This window comes from Ailuropoda melanoleuca, chromosome 17, assembly GCF_002007445.2.
Source record: "Ailuropoda melanoleuca isolate Jingjing chromosome 17, ASM200744v2, whole genome shotgun sequence".
Classification (NCBI taxonomy): Eukaryota; Metazoa; Chordata; class Mammalia; order Carnivora; family Ursidae; genus Ailuropoda; species Ailuropoda melanoleuca.
In genome coordinates, this window is record NC_048234.1 from 19,651,365 (window position 1) to 19,672,204 (window position 20,840).

Genomic DNA, 20,840 nt, shown 5'->3' on the forward strand with positions numbered 1-20,840 from the left:
AGGGTTGTGAGTTCAAGCCCCACACTGGGGGTAGTGATTACTTAAAAATTAAATCTTAAAAATAAAATAAAACAACCCAATTAAAAAATGGGCAAAGGACCTGAATAGATATTTCTCCACAGAAAACCCACAGATATTCATACATTGATGTGGAAAAGTACTCATCATCACTCTTCATCAGAGGAATACAAATCAAAACCACAATGACCTATCACTTCATGCCTATTAAAGTAGCTATGCTCAAAAAACAAAAGATAACAAATATTGCTGACAGTGTGGAGAAAAAGGAATCCTTATACACTGTTGATGGGAATGCAAACTGGTGCAGTCACTATGGAAAATAGTATGGAGGTTCCTCAAGAAATTAAAAACAGAACTACCATTTGATCCTACAGTCCCACTTCTGGGTACATATCCACAGAAACTAAACATACTCCCACATTCATTTCAGCTTTATGCATTATAGCCAAGACATGAAAGCAAGCTAAATCTCCAATGAAAGATGAATAGATAAAGAAAATGTAATATTTACATACAATGGAATATTATTCAGCCTTAAAAAAAAAACAAAGTAAATGCTGTCATTCATGACATGAGTGAACAAGGAAAACAGTGTGCTAAGTGAAATAAGCCAGACACAGAAGAACAAATACTGCATAATTTCATTTATATAAGCAATCTAAAATAGTCACACTCACAGAAGCAGAGAGTAGAATGGTAGTTGCCAGGGACTGCAGGGAGGGGGAAACGGGGAGATGTCAGTCAAAGGGTACAAAGTTTCAGTTATGCAAGATGACTAAGTCCCACAGATCTACTGTGTACCATAATGCCTGGATTATATAGTTAAAAATTTGCTAAGATAATTATACTGGGGTTTTAAAAATAGATTTTATTTTATTTTTTTAAGATTTTATTTATTTATTTATTTATTTATTTATTTATTTATTTATTTATTGAGAGAGAGAACATGCAAGCAAGCAGGGAGAGGGGCAAAGGGAGAGAGAGAATCCCAGGCAGAGTCCATGCCGAGATGAAGTCCTGAGCCCGACGCAGGGCTCAATCCCACCACCCTGAAATCACAACCTGAGCCGAAATCAAGAGTCAGACACTCAGGGCGCCTGGGTGGCTCAGATGGTTAAGTGTCTGCCTTTGGCTCAGGGCTTGATCTCTGGGTCCTAAGATCGAGCCCCATGTCGGGCTTCCCGCTCAGCAGGAAGTGTGCTTCTCCCTCTGCCTCTGCCTCTCCCCCTGCTCGTGCTCTCTCTCAAATGAGTAAAATTAAAAAGAAATCTTTAAAAAACAAACCTAAATTAAAAAAAAAAAAAAGACTCAGATGCTCAACCAACTGAGCTAGCTGGGTGCCCCAATAAATTCTTCTTAAATTTGCTAAGAGAGTAGATCTATGTCAAGTGTTATTACCACAAAAAATCAAAAGTGTAAAAATTTAAAAAAAAAAAGGGCAGAAAGAAACTTTTGGAGGTAACAGATATATTTCTGGTATTACTATGCTGCTGGTTTTCACAGGCATATACTCATCTCCAAACTTATCAAATTGTACACACTGAATATGTATAGCTTTTTGTATGTAAATCAGATATCAATAAAGTGGTTTTTTGTAAAGAAAATAAGTATATAGTTATATTATCACAGTGCATGCAGAGTAACCACTTAATAAGTAGATATGATTCCTGCCCTCCTACATCTTCCAGACAAAATGTGCCATTCTCTTAGCTCCCCTAACCCACTGTGCATCCGTCTACACCACTGTACACATTCTATCAGAATTGCATGTTTGCGCATGTTTCCCTCATCAGACAACGAGCTCTTCTGAGGGAGGGACTGCAGTGCATTGGTGGCCCCTAAACCAAAGCCCTCAGGAGAGCAGCACATACCCGGGAGCTGTTCACTTCAGCATTAACTTAAAAAGAAACAAACAAATAAACAAGTAATGGATCGGTCTAGTCATGGTGAGACAGAAAATAAAACATTATATCTCAGCCAACAATTACAATTTCACTGTTAAGACTTCTCCAAGACTATTGTCTAAAACATAAATGACTCCGGGAAGAAGTAAATTGTTTTAAGTCATTCTTCATCTTCGTGAGGCAAGTAAAAGGTAAAAAATCTGAATCAAATGCAAAGGATACGCAATCCCTCTGATACGCTTGATTTTTCCTGGATCTGTGAGCTGGACGGGCTTCAGGACCTTCCTCACAGGACAGGAGAAGAGCACTTCCCCTCCTCCTCCAGGAGGCATTCCCCGTCGCACCACCTGCACGGGTGGTGAGAAAGAAGAGGTGAGGATGCCGCAGAGTGAGTGACCCTGATACCAAACCTGGCTGGTTTAGGCCAAGGGGCTCTTCCTTAGAACGCGGTTAGCTCTTTCGTATCCAATGTGTCAATCCCTTCAAGATCATCAGCACCTCACATTAGCACCGAGAGGGCGCGTGCTGAGCGGGGACCCCAAACGATGCAGCAGAAAGAGCAGCGGACACAGAGCCAGCACGTCCCCAGGCCCAGGCTGGCGGATAACTTCACCACCAGCGCCTGTTCCCTCATGCTTACAATGAGCAGCTCATCCCATTTCTTAACCATCAGGAACCTGTTTCTCCTCCCTGTACAATTAACTAATCCATCAAAATTCATTTTATTAAATAAAAATGAAATCACTTCCCTTGTTTAAAACATTAACTTAAGAAGCAGAGAGGCTAAACAGCTTAAGATATCCAGTTAACTTACTGATGTAATAATTCCTTTCAACAGCAAACAGCTGCTTAAATTACTTCTAGGTTTTGAAAACACTAAAAATTCTCAGGGGCATCCAGGTTGGAAGGCCCTAGACATGAATTAGATCTGGATGATCTCGCTCAGAGAGGGAGTGTGGCCAGAAGCCTGGCTCAGCTGCTTCCTGGCGGAGCTGCTGTGAGGCATAAAGGAGTCCATACATGTGCGTTGTGCACAACGTCACCCCAGACAAAGTACGCACAACTGCTCGAGGCCCTTCTCGGCGCCAAGTCTGTAATGTTTGGTTCGTGACTCCTGTGGGTCTTCTCAATGGTGACTTCAAATGTGACACACACAGACACGCTGCGTCCTACAGATCTTCCAATGAGTTCAACAGAGACACACATGTTCACAGCCAACAGTGCACACATTTTTACCTTTAGCTCGAATGATTCACCATCTATTCCAAACTGCTTCAACAGAGGGAGGGCTGTTGCCTTAAGAACATCAACCTGTAGAATTATTTCAGAAAAAAAAAGTTTGATTAAACCTTGAGGGGCACCTGGTGGCTCAGATGGTAAAGCGTCTGCCTTTGGTCATGATCCTGGGGTCCTGGGATCAAGCCCCTTATCAGGGCTCCCCGCTCAGCAGGGAGTCTCCTTCTCCCTCTGCCCCTCCCCCCAGCTCGGATATGCACTCTCTCTCTCTCTCAAATAAATAAATAAAAGCTTTAAAAAAATAAAAAAAATAGGGGCGCCTGGGTGGTTTAGTTGTTAAGCGTCTGCCTTCAGAACAGGGCATGATCCCAGAGTCCTGGGATCGAGCCCCTCATCGGGCTCCCTGCTCCACTGGGAGCCTGTTTCTTCCTCTCCCACTCCCCTTGCTTATGTTCCCTCTCACTGGCTGTGTCTCTCTCTGTCAAATAAATGAACAAAATCTTTTAAAAAAAAATAAAAAATAAACCTTAAGAGGTGGAAAGAATAAAGAGCCCATGAAGCAGGATGAGGTCTAGAAACCGGGCAGATGATGCAGTCCTGTGAGGAGAAAGCACACTGGCTTACTAATGAGGGCAGGGGCCAGCTCTGCTCCCAAGTTAAGACTGCAATTTTACAAGCCACTGGCTTCTCTGAGCCCCTCTTCCCTCACTTGATACATCATACGCCTACCCTACAAGTCATCGTGAGGATCACATGCATATGCAAAAAGCATCAAGAAACTGCTGAGCTCATCCAGAAAACAAACTGGAACTTTTGCTCATTCTGGTTTTTTTTTTTTTTAAGTTTCTTTATTTGAGAGAGAGAGCGGGGAGGGGGGAGGCAGGTGCTGCACAGGGCAAGAGGGAGAATCCTCAAACAAGACTCCCTGCTGAGCTCAGAGCGCAATGCGAAGCTCGATTCCAGGACCCTGAGATCACGACCTGAGCCAAAACCAAGAGTCGGACACTTAACCAACTAAACCACCCAGGGCCCCGACTTCTGCTCATTCTTATTGGCATAAATGCTATAGAAGAAAATATCAGCCCTTTTTCTTATTCTTTATTATTCAGATATGGTTGTTTAATGTTTAAAGCTGGTGGCACTCCAAGCAGGAACAGACTGACATTCAAATCAGGTCAGCTAACAAGTCAGTGAACATTGTCTCAACAGCACCTTGGAAGGAAAATCACTCCCTCACTTGTTCCCAACGCAACAGAGCTTCTCCTCGGCCTGCAGGCGCTGACCCTATCAGCAGGCGGCGAGGGCAGGCAGCGTGAGCAGGGCGCGGAGGGAGAAAGTCAGGTCCTGGTCCAGGCTCTGTCTCCAGTTAGCTGTGTGGCCTCAGGTCAGAAAATCCCAAATGTCTGAACTTCCCTGTCTCTCAGGTATGGGGCTCACCTGTCTCTAAGCTGCTACCAACTCAACAAGCGAATAGTCAGCAGAATGATACTCCAATAAGGCTTCACAGCACAGAACAGGCCCCAACTGAATATTCTGATACCACAGAACTAACCAGAGGCAGAAATGACCTAAAAGCCTACGAACAAGTTCAGAATGGATCAGGTGGGGCAGAAGCACTTACGAGGAAAATTCATTGAAGATTAGCTAATTTCATTAAATATGAAAGCTACACACACATTAAAAACATAAAATATGCATTTGGGGTTGCCAGAATGGAGCAGTGAGTCTAGGCTAGAATGAAGGGCAACTGGGGAGAAGGTCCAAGCAGACTCTGGGAAAAGTGGGGGATGCACGGATATAAGCTGCTCTGAGGGCATGACTCCCAGGAACTGGGCACCCACCAGCACTCCTGGGGGAGAGAAAGGCGAGAAAACAGTGCATCACTTCTGGCTTATCCGACCTATACTTGGAGTCAAAAGGATGGGGTCAAATTGACTTTGAAGGTCAACCAGAAGCCCCAGTGTACCCCAAGGTGTGGGCCTGTCTCCTGACTCACTCTCCACTTGACACGGAGGGCAGGCATCATGGTGCATGGGACTAGGGCTGGAAAGGCAGATGGGGGCTTGAGTCCCTCTCTGCCTCTTACCTGCTGTGACACCCGGACACTCCCCCACACCCCCAGGGCCTTGGGTGCCTCCTGCATAAAGTGAGGGGCTGGACTGGACATGCTCCCCTAGCTCCACACACTCTAATTTTAGCAGAGTGGGGATGGTCTGCAAATTCTGCTTAAGGAAAATGGAGCTGTACTCTGTGATTATAGGCAAAAGTCTGACCCAGGTGGCACCTGAGGGCAAAGACATTACCGTTTGGTTCAATCAGTCAACAGACAGAAACCAACCAGATCCAAGCCAAAAACAGAAAGGGAAGAAATCCGCTCCTAGCTACCTTGTCCGAAACAGTGATAAAAGCATCCATCTCACAGGGTTGGTATAAGAATTAAATAAATAAGGATGCATACATACGAACACATGTTCACCCAGAAGAGTGCCCAGCACACACCAGATGTAACTGTACTTCTTTTCCCCTCTCAGGAGGGAACCAAAAAGACTGGAATCTTCACTTGCCTTTTGACCAGTGGCTCTGGTGCAGTAGCACTAAGAATCAGAGGAGACCTCCTGAACTTTTCTCCTCAGAATTTGTTCCCACGTCCTATTCTTTTGTCCCCAGGGGAAAATGTCCCTATTCCTGCACAAGGCTCACCCCATCACTTCCACTGTCGACCCTCATCCCTCCCACTGTTGGAGTTGGCCTTACAAACACCCCCACTCCTTTTATTCACTTGTTCCTTTCTCCACTACAACATCTCCTCTGCCCACAAGCAAGATCAAGTTTCCCCTCGTTCAAAAAACAAAAACCAAAACAAAACAAAAACTCAGCTCTTAAAGAATCATCCTATCCAACCTTCTAGAAGAATCTCCCAGTTTTCCATGGTTCTACCTGCTACTCATTCCTCAACCCATGCCTGTCCTTACAGTCCAATGACACCACTCCCTTGAAGGTCAACACAACTTCTCACTGCTGAATCTCCCCGCCCAGCCCTGAGTGAGTTCCTGCAAAAACTGGCTCTGTGAGTCACCCCCCGCTTCTTAGAACTCAACTCTGATCTCCATGGTCACTGTCTCCAGCCCCTCTTCTCCCACTCATACCTTAAATATTCATTTCCTCTTCTTCCTCTAGTCTCAGTCTCAGGAACCATGTAGCCCACAGAGGCCAGAAAGGGAATTTTAATGAATCATGAGGTCAGCTAAGACCTGTGTCCAACAGGAGAGCTCACGATTTATCCAAAGAGGGCCGTGCCATGCAGGTACAGCTGATGGCCACCCAGTGTGGCCACTTCAACCTACTATAATATAAAATCTGGGGTCTCAAACATGAACCACCGATTCGGATACACACATTACCACCACACTGTGCAAGCCGGACAAAAGAACACTTGTAGGATTAATTAAATCACAAAGCTACCAGTGCTCAACTTTGGCACTGGTCAATCTCATTCTCCTAGGGACTTAGCTATGACCCATCTCTGAGGCACTAGACAATAATTTCTAACTGCCAGCTGGACAACCTAATGTGAATATCCTGCCAATATCCCAGAGAAGAGAATCAAAATTAAACACATCACCCATCATCCTATCACAATTCTCCTCTTCCCTGTGTCGAATGGTATCTGATCTCTATCCTTCCAGTCAAGAATAGAAATCCTGGAATAATTTATAACCAATTCCTCCTATCCCATCTCCAATCAGTTTTCAAGTTAAGAAGTCTCATACTCCACAATGTCCTTCAGACCTGTCCCTTCCTTTCCACTTCCACACCCATAATGTTCAATCTAGTTGACGCCTCTCCAATTCATCCTCATCTTCCTAATATCTGAGACTGACTCTGACTTCTTTTCCTCTAGAAAACCCTCCCCAGCCCTCAGCACTTTGCTTGTACCTCTGACAGGGATGACCTGTAGTCTCCCTAGTTGCCTTCACAGCTGTCCAACTCCTAAGATTGAGCTCCAGAAGGGAACTCTTTGAATTCGTCCCTGCGTGCGCAGAGTGGACATGAACCAGGCAGCCATACATTCAAGAGAAAGCTTGAAATGACGAAGATACAGGCTGAAGAAGTTACTCTCATCCAGGACTAGGTGTATTTATTTTATCCTGGTCTGGAGCCAGGTACTAACCAAGGTCATTTTAGTAGCGCTGCTAGCAAAAGCAGAGGGCTCTGCAACATGTGAAAACTGATTTTTTTTTTAAATACTCTGCATGTAAGGAGCGCCTGGGTGGCTCAGTCGATTCAGCATCTGCCTTCAGCTCAGGTCATGATCCCAGGATCCTGGGATAGAGCCCTGTGTCAGACTCCCTGCTCAGTGGGAAATCTCCTTCTCCCTCTACCTCTGCTTGCTGTTCCCCCTGCTTGTGCTCTCTGTCAAATAAATAAATAAAATCTTTTTAAAAAAATGCTCTGCATTCAAGAATTAAATATTATTTCTGGGGAATTCATCGGTTAAGTTTTGTCACTGGTTAATATGTAAAACTTTTTTTTAATAATGCCAGTGGAAACAGCTTTTAAGATTATTAGCAATTATAGGGAGAAAAAAAAAAAGAGTACAAAACTGAGACCTACAGTGCCCAAGTTTCCTGCATGCTTCAGAGCTTTTCCCATTATGCAAGGCTCCTTACCCCACTCCAATCTAAAAATATAGAGGCCTCCTCTCACACTTTTAACTGAAAGGTGGTTTCCTAGAATCTTCAGAATATGCAGGGGGAAAAAAAGCAATCATGTGAAATTAGTCTAAAATTCTAAACAGTTTAAATAAATAAATCTTTAAAAGGGGGGGCATCTGGGTGGCACAGTCAGCATCCAACACTTGGTTTCAGCTCAGGTCATGATCTCAGGCAGGTGAGACTGGGCCCTGTGTCAGGCTCTGCGCCCATCGGGGAATCTGCTTGGGTTTCTCTCTCCTCCTGCCCCTCCCCTCCCTCTCTCAAATAAATAAATAAATAAATATTTAAAATTCTAAACAGTTTATGCAACATTGCTTTACAACTGAGAATTTCAGATCTTGCACCGTACTCAGGATCCTAAGAGAAGAGTTTATGTACATAAATTCCCAAGAACTGAGGAATAAGTCTTTTAGTGCCTAGCAACACATTAACCAGGTTTATACCTTAGCAGACATCTGGGTGAATACGAGCAGTCTCCGCTTTGGGACTCACTGCATCACCTAATTGGTCTTTCCTGGTTAGGAAGCTACACACTTCACATTCTGCCTCAGAAGCCATCCTCTCAGTGGTTCTGGTCCACTATCAGTAGAGATGAAGACAACTGTCCTTGGTATGGATTTCACATCATGGCCCTCAGCTTTACGATACCTTCTGTGGTCAGCAAAGAATCCAAAGGTGGAGATCCTTCCCTCCATACAAGAGAAGTATAAGGCAGTCCTAGAGAGAACTGCTCTAATCTCTGTCTGTCTCTCTCTCCCACTCACACACTCACACACAACAAAACCCATCCTAGATGGGCACTAAGACAGCTATGGTGGCCACAGTAAAAATCCCACATGTATATTAAACTATCCTCCCCACACATGCAGGTAAACTGGGATGCTTAATAAGAAGGTTGCTGGGGCATCTGGTTGGCTCAGTCAGTTAAGCATCTGCCTTCGGCTCAGGTCGTGATCCCAGGGTCCTGGGATCGAGCCCCACGTCGGGCTCTCTGCTCAGCAAGGAGTCTGCTTCTCCCTCCCCCTCTGTTCCTCCCGACTGCTTGTGCTCTCTCTCTCTCTCTCTCTCAAATAAATAAAACCTTAAAAAAAAAAAAAAAAAGAAGCAGCAGCAGCTTGCTGGTGCCCACAAACTATCCAAATTCACATTTACCTTCCCTGCCTTTGCCCTGTTTCTAAATCTGCCAACTCTTCTCGGAAGAAGAAAAGTCCTAAAATTTATGGTTAAAACCCAAGTAAGTCAAGATTATGCTACAGCAATGCCAAGGAGATATTATTATTTTCTGTCTAAAATTCTGGTCTGCTGCCTTCCAGTCGCAGCCATCACATGACCTTAAGAAGATTCCGCTCTCAAGCACCTGAGCCAACAGAGCCATATTTCATGTCAACCGTGATGAGACTGCACGCATTCTGCATTCTGAAGGTTCTTAGACACGACAATGAAAGGCACCTTGATGAATGTTAACAATTGTCACTGAATTTGATGATTGCAAGTCTTGGTTCAACTGCTTCCTAGAGTGATAAATGTCTAAATCTCACGGTAAATAACAAAACAAAGACACTCAGCAACAAACCTGTGCTTTTTCAGGTACTTGTTTCTCTAACGCCAGGCTGCTGCAAGAGACAAAACTACTCACTACTCACCGAAGGGTCAACCTGGTCATTGGTTACTCCTCGTAGAACGATTCTTAACGGGTGCTTCATAAACGGAGCCAGGCAAAGAAGACTCTCCAGGTAGTAGCCAATGCTGCGAAGGACATTACAGTCATGTTCCACAGACCCACCATACAGGAGGCCAGGCTGGTAATACAAGGTCGTTCCTTACACCGGAAGAAGAGCCACATTCAGCAGAAAAAACAAACAAAACAAAACAAAACAAAAAACACTAAGTGTCACAAAGGCAGCGAAGGCAATAAACCCCAAGGGGAAAGTCTGACAAGGGCATCCAAGAAGTTCAAAATGCCATTCCTAAGAGCCCACGCTTCACTCCAAAAGCTGACTCATTACTGTCAAGCCCCTGTAACGATAATAAACTGTGAGTGTAATTTAATAAACGGTAATAAATTAAACCCCTCCCTAAGCAACTGTGTTGCCAAAGTCGTGGCAGGGCACAGAGGAGAGATCCTAACAGGCGCCCTGGTCTTCCAAAGCACACTCTGCCTGCAGGAGGGGGGTTTTACAAATAACATGCTGAAATCATCACACCAGCAAGCAGCTCCTTCTGGGCCCTTGAAATGAGATTTCCCATAGGCCACACTCACCAACAGGATTCCTAAGAGAAGGCAAGTACTTGATGGCACTTAATTCTGTTAATAGTAGCTATTTTAATTTAATAGCAACAAATGGAAAGATCTAAAATTACTGAATAGCTTTAGTGGAAACTCTTATTTTTATTCACTCTTTCACATATTCGTATCACCCAAAAAGTTTCTTACTGGGTGTACATATTAGGGGGAAAAGCAAAGTAAAACATTCTAGATTATCTGGGGGAGGGGGTGCATAAATGGGTGAACAAGGGATTGCTGCTACTCAAAACCTTTTGCCACTGCCTTCTGGCATAATTTACCAATAAATTTAACATTAGAGGAAAGAGAGTTAGGCTTGGTCACTCAAAACGAAAGCAGCTCTTTGGAGTTTCATAAAATAAAAAAATTTGGAGTTTCATTAAAAAAAAAAAACACTATATCATCACTAAAGTCTGCAAATCTATGTCTGCAAATTAACCAAGTGAGAAATTGGTCAGATCATCAGAATCAAGGTTTCTACTCTGGTGGGGCAGGGAGAATGAGGTAAAAGCAGGATCGTGTAAAATGTCTTACTTTCCAATTTAAGGTGCAGATATGACCAGAAAAGAATCATGAACCCTCTGAATCACCGATAAAAATTGCTAAAAAAATTTATTTTTTAAATGAAAAATTTTTTAAATCTCCAGCAATTTCGAAGTCAGTCAAGGAAGACTCAAGGAATCACAGGTTGCAAAGGGCATCAGAAGTCTCATGCCTGAAATTTATTCTCCAAAGGGTAGGGCCGAATGCAGCTATGGATCAGTGAGTCTCATGTGATGCAGGGGACACTTATTAGGGCAACCCTGTCTTCTTTCTTAAGAGTACCAACGAATGAGAAAGTTCACAGTTTCCTTTGTGGACTATATGTGCAAAGGTGAATAGTTCACAGAGCCAGCCAAACAAAAAGCCATGGTTTCCCATACAAGGTCAAGAAAAGAGTTTCTAAGAGCCAACAAACAAAGAGCTAGAACCAACCTAAATGTTTATCAGAGGGAGCAGTTAAATAAATTATCATGCCTCCATACAACAGAATACTCTAGTAGGCCCACTGCAATACTGAGATGGGCCTGCAAAATACCCGGCAGGGAAAGTTCTGAGACATCTGTGATAGTGAAGAAAAGCTGGATGCAGAGCAGTATGAAGAGCATGACCTTGCTGGCGGCTTGAGACACAGACGCGCCCGTGCAAGCAAAGGCATGTAATAGAGACAAGGGCACACACCCTGGGCTGTGACCGTGGCTGCCCCTCACGGAGGGAACGGAAGAAGAAACAGGTGAACGGATCTGAACATCTTTTGCATTTACTTGTGCATACTTATTTTTTTAAGACTTTTTTTTTTAATTTGAGAGAGAGAGAGAATGCGCATGTGGGGACAGGGGGAGGGGAAGACGGAAAGAATGCCAAGGAGACTCTGTGCTGAGCATGGAGCGCGATTGCGGGGCTCAATCTCACGACCCCAAGATCATGACCTCAGCCGAAACCAAAATCTGGACGCTCAACTGTCTGAGCCACTCAGGCGCCCCATGCATACTTATTTTAAAAGACAACATTAAAAAAATAACATAAAATTCAGCATATACGACTACCTCACAGAGTTGGCTGTAAAATTTTATTGTGACAAAATAAATAAACGGACTTTTGAAAAGTTGTGCATAAATATTAGGTGTAAAGTATTTCTGTTGTTGAAAAAGAGGTGCTTGTTTGTTGATCTGAAATTTCCAGCTCTCTAACTTCTATAAATCAACTGTATGCCCCTTACACACTGGCAGATTTCACATACATCTCTGCACAACTGTACCCCAGACAGGAAACTGGCTCTTTGCACCTGAGTATTTATACGGTCAAAAGGCATGAAAAGTAGAGGACTATTTCACAGTAGTACATGTGGGTGCTTTCAGGAACGGGAAGAAAGAGAGCTTACCTGTTTGGTTTATTTCAATCCGAGAGCCATTAGTTATTTTGTCCAACAGCCTTATGAAGCTGGCTTCAAAGTCTGTGGGGAGAAGAGAAAACAGACTGTCTTCATGTCAGGTCACCATTTCCAGAGCACACGTGTCATACAGGAACTGTGGTGGAAGGTACGGAACTCCCTGCATCACGCCCAGGTTCTTGTCAGGACTGGGGTGGGACCACTGGTTGAGGAAAGTGAAGCGGCTGAAAAGTACTGGCTAGCATACATATGCTTGGTGGAACGATCAGAAACAATTCAGCTTTCATATTCCACAACAAACAGCAACTCTATCAGCAATCTAATGGGGTATTAATTTCAGCGGCCTAACACCCATAAAGACCTGCTCTTCTGACCTCAGGGGTGCGTATCAAATAAGGGAGAAAGCGCTGAAGGTGGGGAAGCCTTTTAAAGTCGATTTCTTATTTGTTCCAGAATACCTGAGGGGGCAGATGAAATTGTGGGTCACTCCTCAGTCTCAGAAGCCGTAAGAGGTCACTGTCTCCCCCACTCAACTCTGTCCTCCTTCCTCTGCCACCTACTCATCTAGAGCTATCTAACCGGTTCGGTCTTTAATTTCATTACAAAGGTGCTTGAATGTACTGAATTATTACACCTTCTTTTTAATACATGAAAACAGACTGGAAGAAAAAACACCGCATGTTAATGAATGAGTTTCTCTGCAGAGTAAGACTTTATATGAATTTAATTTCGTTTAAATTCTCATGTATAAATTTGCTACAATTCCTTTTAAAAACAGATTGTTATCCAAAACATAAATGCTGGTCATTATTTAGAAGGGGGGTGGGTAGAAAGGGAGGAAATGGATTTTAAATGTGAAATATGAGAGGATGAAGAGAGAAGACTCAGACAGGAGACTATGTCCTGTGGCCTTCCCCTGAGTGGATCTTACACACACACACACACACTCACACACAGACACTCACGCTCACTCCCTCCCTCTCTAGCGTCAACCTCTGGCCGGTGAACGAGGGAAGACCAGCTCTCTGGCACCGAAGGCACTGTGACCACCTGGAGATTTATGCAGTTTCTACCCCTATAATAAACTAGCAGAATTTTCGAGCTCAGACCACAGCAGTCACCTGAACTGACCCCAGAGGGCAAGCCCATCAACTAAGCAACGCTCAAACACCTGCTCTGTTACTTAACGCTGCCCCACAACTCCTGCCACAGCAGATGCTGCAATCTGTACAAAGAGCACTGGGCTAGAAGTCAGAGAAAATCCATTAAGTCCCGAAACAAGGAATAGTAGCTAATTCCAGCAGGTGTGCATTAATGCTTCCCTTACAGCTAGACAGTCTCTTGCCTAATCCCCAAAGCCCCGCAGCAGGGAATGCCTTTCCCACGTTAGAAGGCTGAGGCCCGAGAATGAGACTGGCAAGTGACAGAGCCAGGGTTTGAGGCCAAGCCTGTGCTTCTCCGAGGGAGTCCGCACTCCTAACCACACCACGACGCTAGTTTGCCGAACTCTGTGTAATCCCTAAGCCCCTAAGCGTTAACCACCTCCTCTAGAAAACCATGGAGCCTTTCAACTACAGGCAGTGACCTACTGCAGGATCTTGCAGACCATTTAATGGGTCCCCAATCAACATTTATTTTTAATGAAATTAAAACAGAATAAACGATGTCAGAGTTAACTGTACATAGGGCACTGTTCGTGAAACCTCAGTGGGTTTTACAATTATCTCTGCACGTACTTGGTTGTGGTGTTAAGTAGCTCACAAAAGTTTGAAAATAACTCAACTACAAAACTGTTTCCATGGCCTCTTGATAAAGAATATTGTTTTTAAAAAAATCAGACATGATCCAGACCACAGTGCCACTTTCCACCTATATTTCTAGCAAATGCAATGGGCTCTGCACAAAAAAAGGAAAACTCTTGATTTGTTCAAGCTTTTGAGGTGGCTAAAGGGGAGAGAGGAACAGACATTTATGATAAAGTCCATAATTAAACTCCATAGCTTTTACAGATTAGGAAAGAAAAATAACAAAAAGAAAGCAAAACGTGAAATTTTTTTTCTTCTGCAATCCACAGGGGCACTTAAGCATGAACAGTTAGTTAAAAATGCCCAGCAGAGGAACACGGGCGGGAACAGCATGGACACATAAAGAGACCTCCAGGCTGATCATCCCCTGGTCAGAGCAAATGGGTGATTCAGAAGCAGTACTTCAAAGAACCAAACCAGAGCTAGTTCTAGAATCCTAGCAACAGTGGATATATAGCTCCATCACGTGGTATGAAAAAGATATCAAGTTCACCTAACAATAGTAAGACTGATGTCCCCAAACTTCATTAAGACAAGATGTGTAGGACTGCTTACGCCTTCACTTTCCACATATCCTCTTTGACTCTTCCTCCTCAAGACTGCTCTTGGGCATACAGAAGTTCAGATATCTAAAAACACCAGGGGAAAACATCCAAAACCAGGCACAATTTTACTGCACTGTTCAGCAATACATAATTAGGTCATTAAGCTATAAAGAAAATCAACACAAATACTGTACTGGTCAGGAAAGTGGCTACCAGCAGGGGCAGAGGACGGAGTCGTGACTGGAAGAGGCCCCCTATGTGCAACAGTGTTTTATTTCTTTTTTTTTTTTTTAAAGATTTTATTTATTTATTCAACAGAGATAGAGACAGCCAGCGAGAGAGGGAAACACAAGCAGGGGGAGTGGGAGAGGAAGAAGCAGGCTCACAGCAGAAGAGCCCGATGTGGGGCTCGATCCCACAACGCCGGGATCACGCCCTGAGCCGAAGGCAGACGCCCAACTGCTGCGCCACCCAGGCGCCCCAAGAGTGTTTTATTTCTTGACTTGGATGGGGTCACGCGGGTGTTCCCTTTATAATCTTTTAAGCACTACTTTTATGTTTCATGCATTTTTTATGTTATTGTATTTAACAATTTTTAGAAGTCTATATTATTAGGACCTTCAATCTCAGAATTCCTTATATACTTCCTCTGATACCTAATGCACTCCCTTCCTCAGCCCCCCAAGGAGTGAGCTCATCACTTCTTTTTTTTTTTTTTTAAAGATTTTATGTATTTATTGTCAGAGAGCACAAGCAGGGGGAGCAGCAGGCAGAGAGAGAGGGAGAAGCAGACTCTCCAATGAGCAGGGAGCCCAATGTGGGGCTCGATCCCAGGACCCCAGGACAATGACCGGAGCTGAAGGCAGATGTGTAACTGACTGTGCCACCCAGGTGCTCCACCATCACTTCTTTAAAGGGGACAGTAACTCTGTAACCCAATGCCTAACCCATTCCTCACTAAGAAAGGCAAACTACATCTCAAATAAGGGCAGTGAGGGAAAGAATACAAGCTAAAGACCCACACTTTTAAACAAGGAGCAAATCTCAATCAATACATTTTCAACATCAAAGTATCATAACAATTTTAATATCTAGGAACAGTAAGTGTGCTAAAATAAATTTCTAATATTATATACATGTCATATATAATATGTTAGATGTATATATATTGGATAAATATCAGAACACATTGCAGCCTTAAAATTAATGAGAATTTTTACGTACTGATATAAGTCACCTCCATGATATGCTGAGTGAAAAAAAAGTAAGATGCTGATGGCCATTTGTGTGAAAAAGGAAAACGTGCATACGTATTTGGTTATTTTTATTTTTTTAAAGATTTTATTTATTTATTTACTTGACAGAGAGAGTGAGAGAGACAGCACAAGCAGCAGGAGGGGCAAGGGGAGAAGGAGACTCCCTGCTGAGTGGGGAGCAGGATGTGGGGCTTGATCCAGGGACTCCAGGATCATGACCTGAGCTGAAGGCAGACCCTTAACCAACTGAGCCACCCAGGCGCCCCTGTATCTGCTTATTTATGAAAATAGCCCTGGGGGCGCCTGGGTGGCATAGCGGTTAAGCGTCTGCCTTCTGCTCAGGGCGTGATCCCGGCATTGTGGGATCGAGCCCCACATCAGGCTCCTCCACTATGAGCCTGCTTCTTCCTCTCCCACTCCCCCTGCTTGTGTTCCCTCTCTCGCTGGCTGTCTCTGTCTCTATCAAATAAATGAATAAAAATCTTTTAAAAAATTAAAAAAAAAAAGAAAGAAAGAAAGAAAGAAAATAGCCCTGGGAAGAAACACAACAAACCAGTAACACTGGCTGCCTCATGGGAAGGGGAGGATGGCAAAGAGACAGAGACACACTTTGTAAACCCTTTTTGTTCCCTCTGAATGTCATACCACGTGTATGTTTTCTAAAATACATAAAATTTAAATTAAAAAATACAAGTAAAGGTACTGTAAAACACAATTTAAATAGCAAATAAAACTGTTTTCATTAAACAGCCTGTGAAAGATCTTTATAATACTATACAGCCATTAAAAATATTTAAAAATAATTATTTAATTACATGAGGAAATGCTCAATCTAAGGAACAAATTTAAAATATATACAATGTGATTTTAATTTCTTTAGAGAAGTACCTAAAAAATAAGACAACAAGCTATTAATACATGAAATTAGAAATCATTCTGGGACCCCTGGGTGGCTCCGGCAGTTAAGCATCTGCCTTCGGCTCTGGTCATGATCCCAGGATCCTGGGATCAAGTCCTGCATAAGGCTCCTCACTCAGCAGGGAGCCTGCTTCTCCCTCCGCCTGCTGCTCCCCGCATACCCTCTCTCTCTCTTCCTCTGACAAATAAATAAAATCTTTAAAAAAACAAATCATTCTTATCCTCATTAAATTCCGAAAGGTAGATATTACAAACACATACACAATTCTCAGAATTAAAAGATGTCCACTCACTTGGAAATATGCATAAAACATATACATATCTTATGTATAATATGTAATTATACATGTGATTAATAATAAATTATATTTTAGCTGAAAGAAACATAACATATTTCCTAAATTATCAGCACGTCAAGAAAAAAACTACAGAACATACTAAAATATTTTAAGCAGAAACATCAATTTTACTAGAATACACAGCAGTCAACCAAACAAAAAAAAACTTTACCACTCTAAATACCTTAGTAATTAAAAAAGCAAAAGCAAGAGCAAAATGAACTGAGATCTTAGAAATGGAACGGAATTACAAGCAAAAAGTAAATGAAAAAATAATCACAAAAAAGATTTTAAAAATGAAAGTATAGCGGAAAAAAAATCAAGCTAATTCACTTAAAAATACAACACAGATCAATAGTCTCATTCATCTGTAAGAGGAAAGAAAATGTGAGTTAATAATAAATAATAATAACTAATATAATTAATAAAAGATTATGAGCTTTTGTGATAAACTATTCTCTAATATTTACTGATACATATGGAATTAATATAGCTATGTAAAAAGATGATAAATCAAACATAAAACAAACAAACAAAAAGACACAAAAAAGAGAAACCCAGAACTAAGAGAATGAGAAAATTTATCAATAAACCGAAAAGAGGGGGCGCCTGGGTGGCTCAGTCGGTTAAGCAACTGCCTTCCGCTCAGATTATGATCCCCGGATCCTGGGATGGAACCCAGCCTCGGGGCTCCCTGCTCAGCAGGGAGTCTGCTTCTCCCTCTCCTCCCTGCTCATGCTGTCACTCTGTCTCTCTCTCTCTCAATAAATAAAATCTTTAAAAATAATAATAAAAAAATAAACCAAAAAGAGCACTGATAAAGCTGCTGAAAAATTTTTCCAAACGCTCAAAGGAAAAATTCTTCCATTACATATTCCAAAGAACAACAACAAAAGCATGGAGAGATGGCTTCAAATGCAGAATAGTTAAGAGCATCACATGCAAAAAATTTTTAAAAATTACAAACGAACTTCATTTAATGAGAACAAATGAAATAGCCCACATAACACCTTAGAAAAGAGCCCATAACACATTTTTCAATTACCCACTACAATTAAGAAGAGGGCCTCCCGGGAAAGGACTGACTGCATGTAAGGCACAAGGAAGATGACAATATTATCAAATACAAATACAGGGGGTGGGGAGGGAATCAAGTAACTAGCTTGACTGCTCTGAAAAGGCATCTGATAAAATTTAACATCTATTTTTTAATAAAATTCCGTTTTAAAAAGTATGAAGAATGAATTCATTGTAACAGAGTTTACACGTAAAAACAGAAGCCTTAGGGGGTGCCTGGGTGGTTCAGTCAGGTAAGCGTCTGCTTTCCACTCAAGTCATGATCCCAGCAGCCTGGTGATCAAGCCCCACGTCGGGCTCCCTGTTCAGCAAGGCGTCTGCTTCTCACTCTCCTTCTACCCCTGCTCATGTGTTCTCTCTCTTTCCCTCCAAAATAAATAAATAAAATCTTAAAAAAAAAAAAAAAAAAAAGAAGAAGAAGAAGAAGCCTTAGAAGTTCAAGGAGAGCATCTTCATTGGCTTTGGGGTAGATCAATATTTCTTTAAAAGGACATCGAAAAATGTATAAATTGGACAACAGTAAAAGTAGTATCTATTGCTCATCAAAATAAACCATTAAGCATGAAGAAACAAGTTACAGAGTATAACTAGGTATTTGCAATACTTTAACATAGAATTGTACCATATTAATAAAATGTAATAGTATGCTACAGCAATGAAAACCAGCTACTGCCTCTACAACAGAGATGAATCTTACAAACATGAATGAGAACAAAGAAACCAGACACACACAAAGAATACATACTCTATAATTCCACTCATATAAATTACGGTTAATATTTCAGAAATGTAATGGATGGTGTAAAAAGTTAAATTATTTACACTGGGAGTGGGAGAAAATGGTGTGATGGTGCAAGCATGAAAGGGTTTTAGGGTTGCTGGTCATGTTTTATTTCTTGGCAATGGGTAGCAAATCCACTTTGTAAATTCATCAAATTGTCCATTTATGATCTGTGTACTTTTTTTGGGGAGGGGGGAGACAGACAGAGAATCTTAAGCAGGCTCCAACCCCAGCACAGAGCCCAACACCCAGATCCATGACCCTGAAATCATGACCTGAGCCAAAATTAAGACTCGGCCACTAAACTAACTGAGCCACCCAGGTACCAGGGTCTGTGCACTTTTCTTAAAATGTGGTATACTCTGGTAAAAGTTTTATTTTTTTTTAAATAAAAATCAAGGGATGCCTGGCTGGCTCAGTCAGTTGAGCAACCAACTCTTGGTTTTGGCCCAGGTCCTGATATCAGGGTCCTGAGATTGAACCACCGTGGGCTCCTCGCTCAGCAGGGAGTCTGCTGAGATTCTCTTCCTCAGCCCCCCGCACCCCTCCCCACCACCCCTCGCCCCTGGCCACACACATGCTCTCTCTCAGATGAATAAATAAATCTTTAAAAAAATAATAAACAGATAAATAAAAATCAAATTCAAAGAAAGAGCACCTTTAAAAATTATGAAAAAAGCAAAGAAACCCAATCATCTCTCCAATCTCCCATACTACAAATGCCATTAAATATATCTTAAAAAAAAAAAAAAAAAAGACAAAGTGTCAATACAAAGAAGAAGCAGCAATTAAGGGAAAGGATATCTTATCAATTAAGCAAGAGGATTTCACATACTTTGAATTGACCCCACATTTTAAAAAAGCATAGTCTTTGACTCAGTAATTCCACATCCAGAACTCTATCCGGTAGAAATAGAAGTATGCTAGAATATATGTACAAAAATTTTTACTGTTGCTTTATTTAAAATAACAAACTGAAGGTTACTATTTTTGTCCCATGCCTTCAAACGTTTCTAGATATTTTGCTGTGCTCATATAAAAACCTACAAAAGAAATAAAACCAACAAAGGGAAATTTAATTCTCTGATTTATGCTGTTTTATGACCTTTCAAGTTTCCTATTTATATACAAATTCTTCAGTTCTAGTACTTTCTTTACAAACGCATTGGGAAGAAAAATCATACAATCACATCAGTTGGTACAGAGTAGGCATTTGGCAAAATACAACTCATTTAATAAAGAAACAAAAACAAAACAAAACAAAAAAACTCCTAGAAAAATAGGAATAGAAGGGAACTTTTTCACTGATGAAAGCATCTGAAGAAAAAACATAGAGCACCAAAACACTGGACGCTTTCCCCCAAGAGAGGGAACAAGGTAAGGCAGTTTGCTCTCATCCCATACTTAACACGGTGCTAAAAGTTCTAGCCAGTGCGGCAAGGAGAACGAAATAAAAGGTATAAAGTTTAGAAAGAAGAAATAGTACTATTCCTTTTTGCAGATGACATGATTATCTACATAGAGAATCCCAAAGAATGTACAAAAAGACACCCAGAGCTAACAAATAAATTCAGCATGGTTAGAGGATGATCCCCAAAATGAACTGCATTTCTATATACTAGCATTGAACACATGGAGACTGACATTAAAAATACTATACCATTGACAATTGCTCAAAAAAGTAAAATATTTACGTGTAACAAAATGTTTACAGGACTTGTATGGTGGAAACTATACAATGCTGGTGAAAGCAAGCAAAGATGATGATAAATAAACGGAGAGATATACTATGTTTATGGATAAGAAGACTCAGTAAAGATGATAATTCTCCCCAAATTGACATATAAGTTTAACACAGTTCCTGTCAAAATCTTAACAAGATTTTTATTTAGATAAAGACAAGATTATTCTAAAATTTATATGGAAAGGCAAAGGAACCAGGATAGCTAAAACAATCACGAAAAGTAAGAATAAAGCTGGAGGTATCAGTCTACACAATTACAGGTACAGTAATCAAGTCTACGTGGTAC

General features: G+C 41.8%; 1 protein-coding gene across 2 annotated transcripts in view; it reads right to left on the reverse strand.

Annotated features, from left to right (window-relative positions):
• Nucleotides 1–20,840, reverse strand: part of RCL1 (RNA terminal phosphate cyclase like 1) — an 82,653-nt gene that overhangs the window by 30,270 nt on the left and 31,543 nt on the right. For both annotated transcript variants that reach the window (XM_034647102.1, XM_002924342.4), the window contains exons 2-5: nt 12,082–12,153; nt 9,520–9,695; nt 3,162–3,236; nt 2,148–2,272 (exon numbers count right to left, since the gene is read on the reverse strand). In XM_034647102.1, coding sequence (XP_034502993.1) covers nt 2,148–2,272; nt 3,162–3,236; nt 9,520–9,579 — 260 coding nt within the window. In that variant the 5' untranslated portion in view covers nt 9,580–9,695; nt 12,082–12,153. The remainder of the gene's footprint in view (nt 1–2,147; nt 2,273–3,161; nt 3,237–9,519; nt 9,696–12,081; nt 12,154–20,840) is intronic.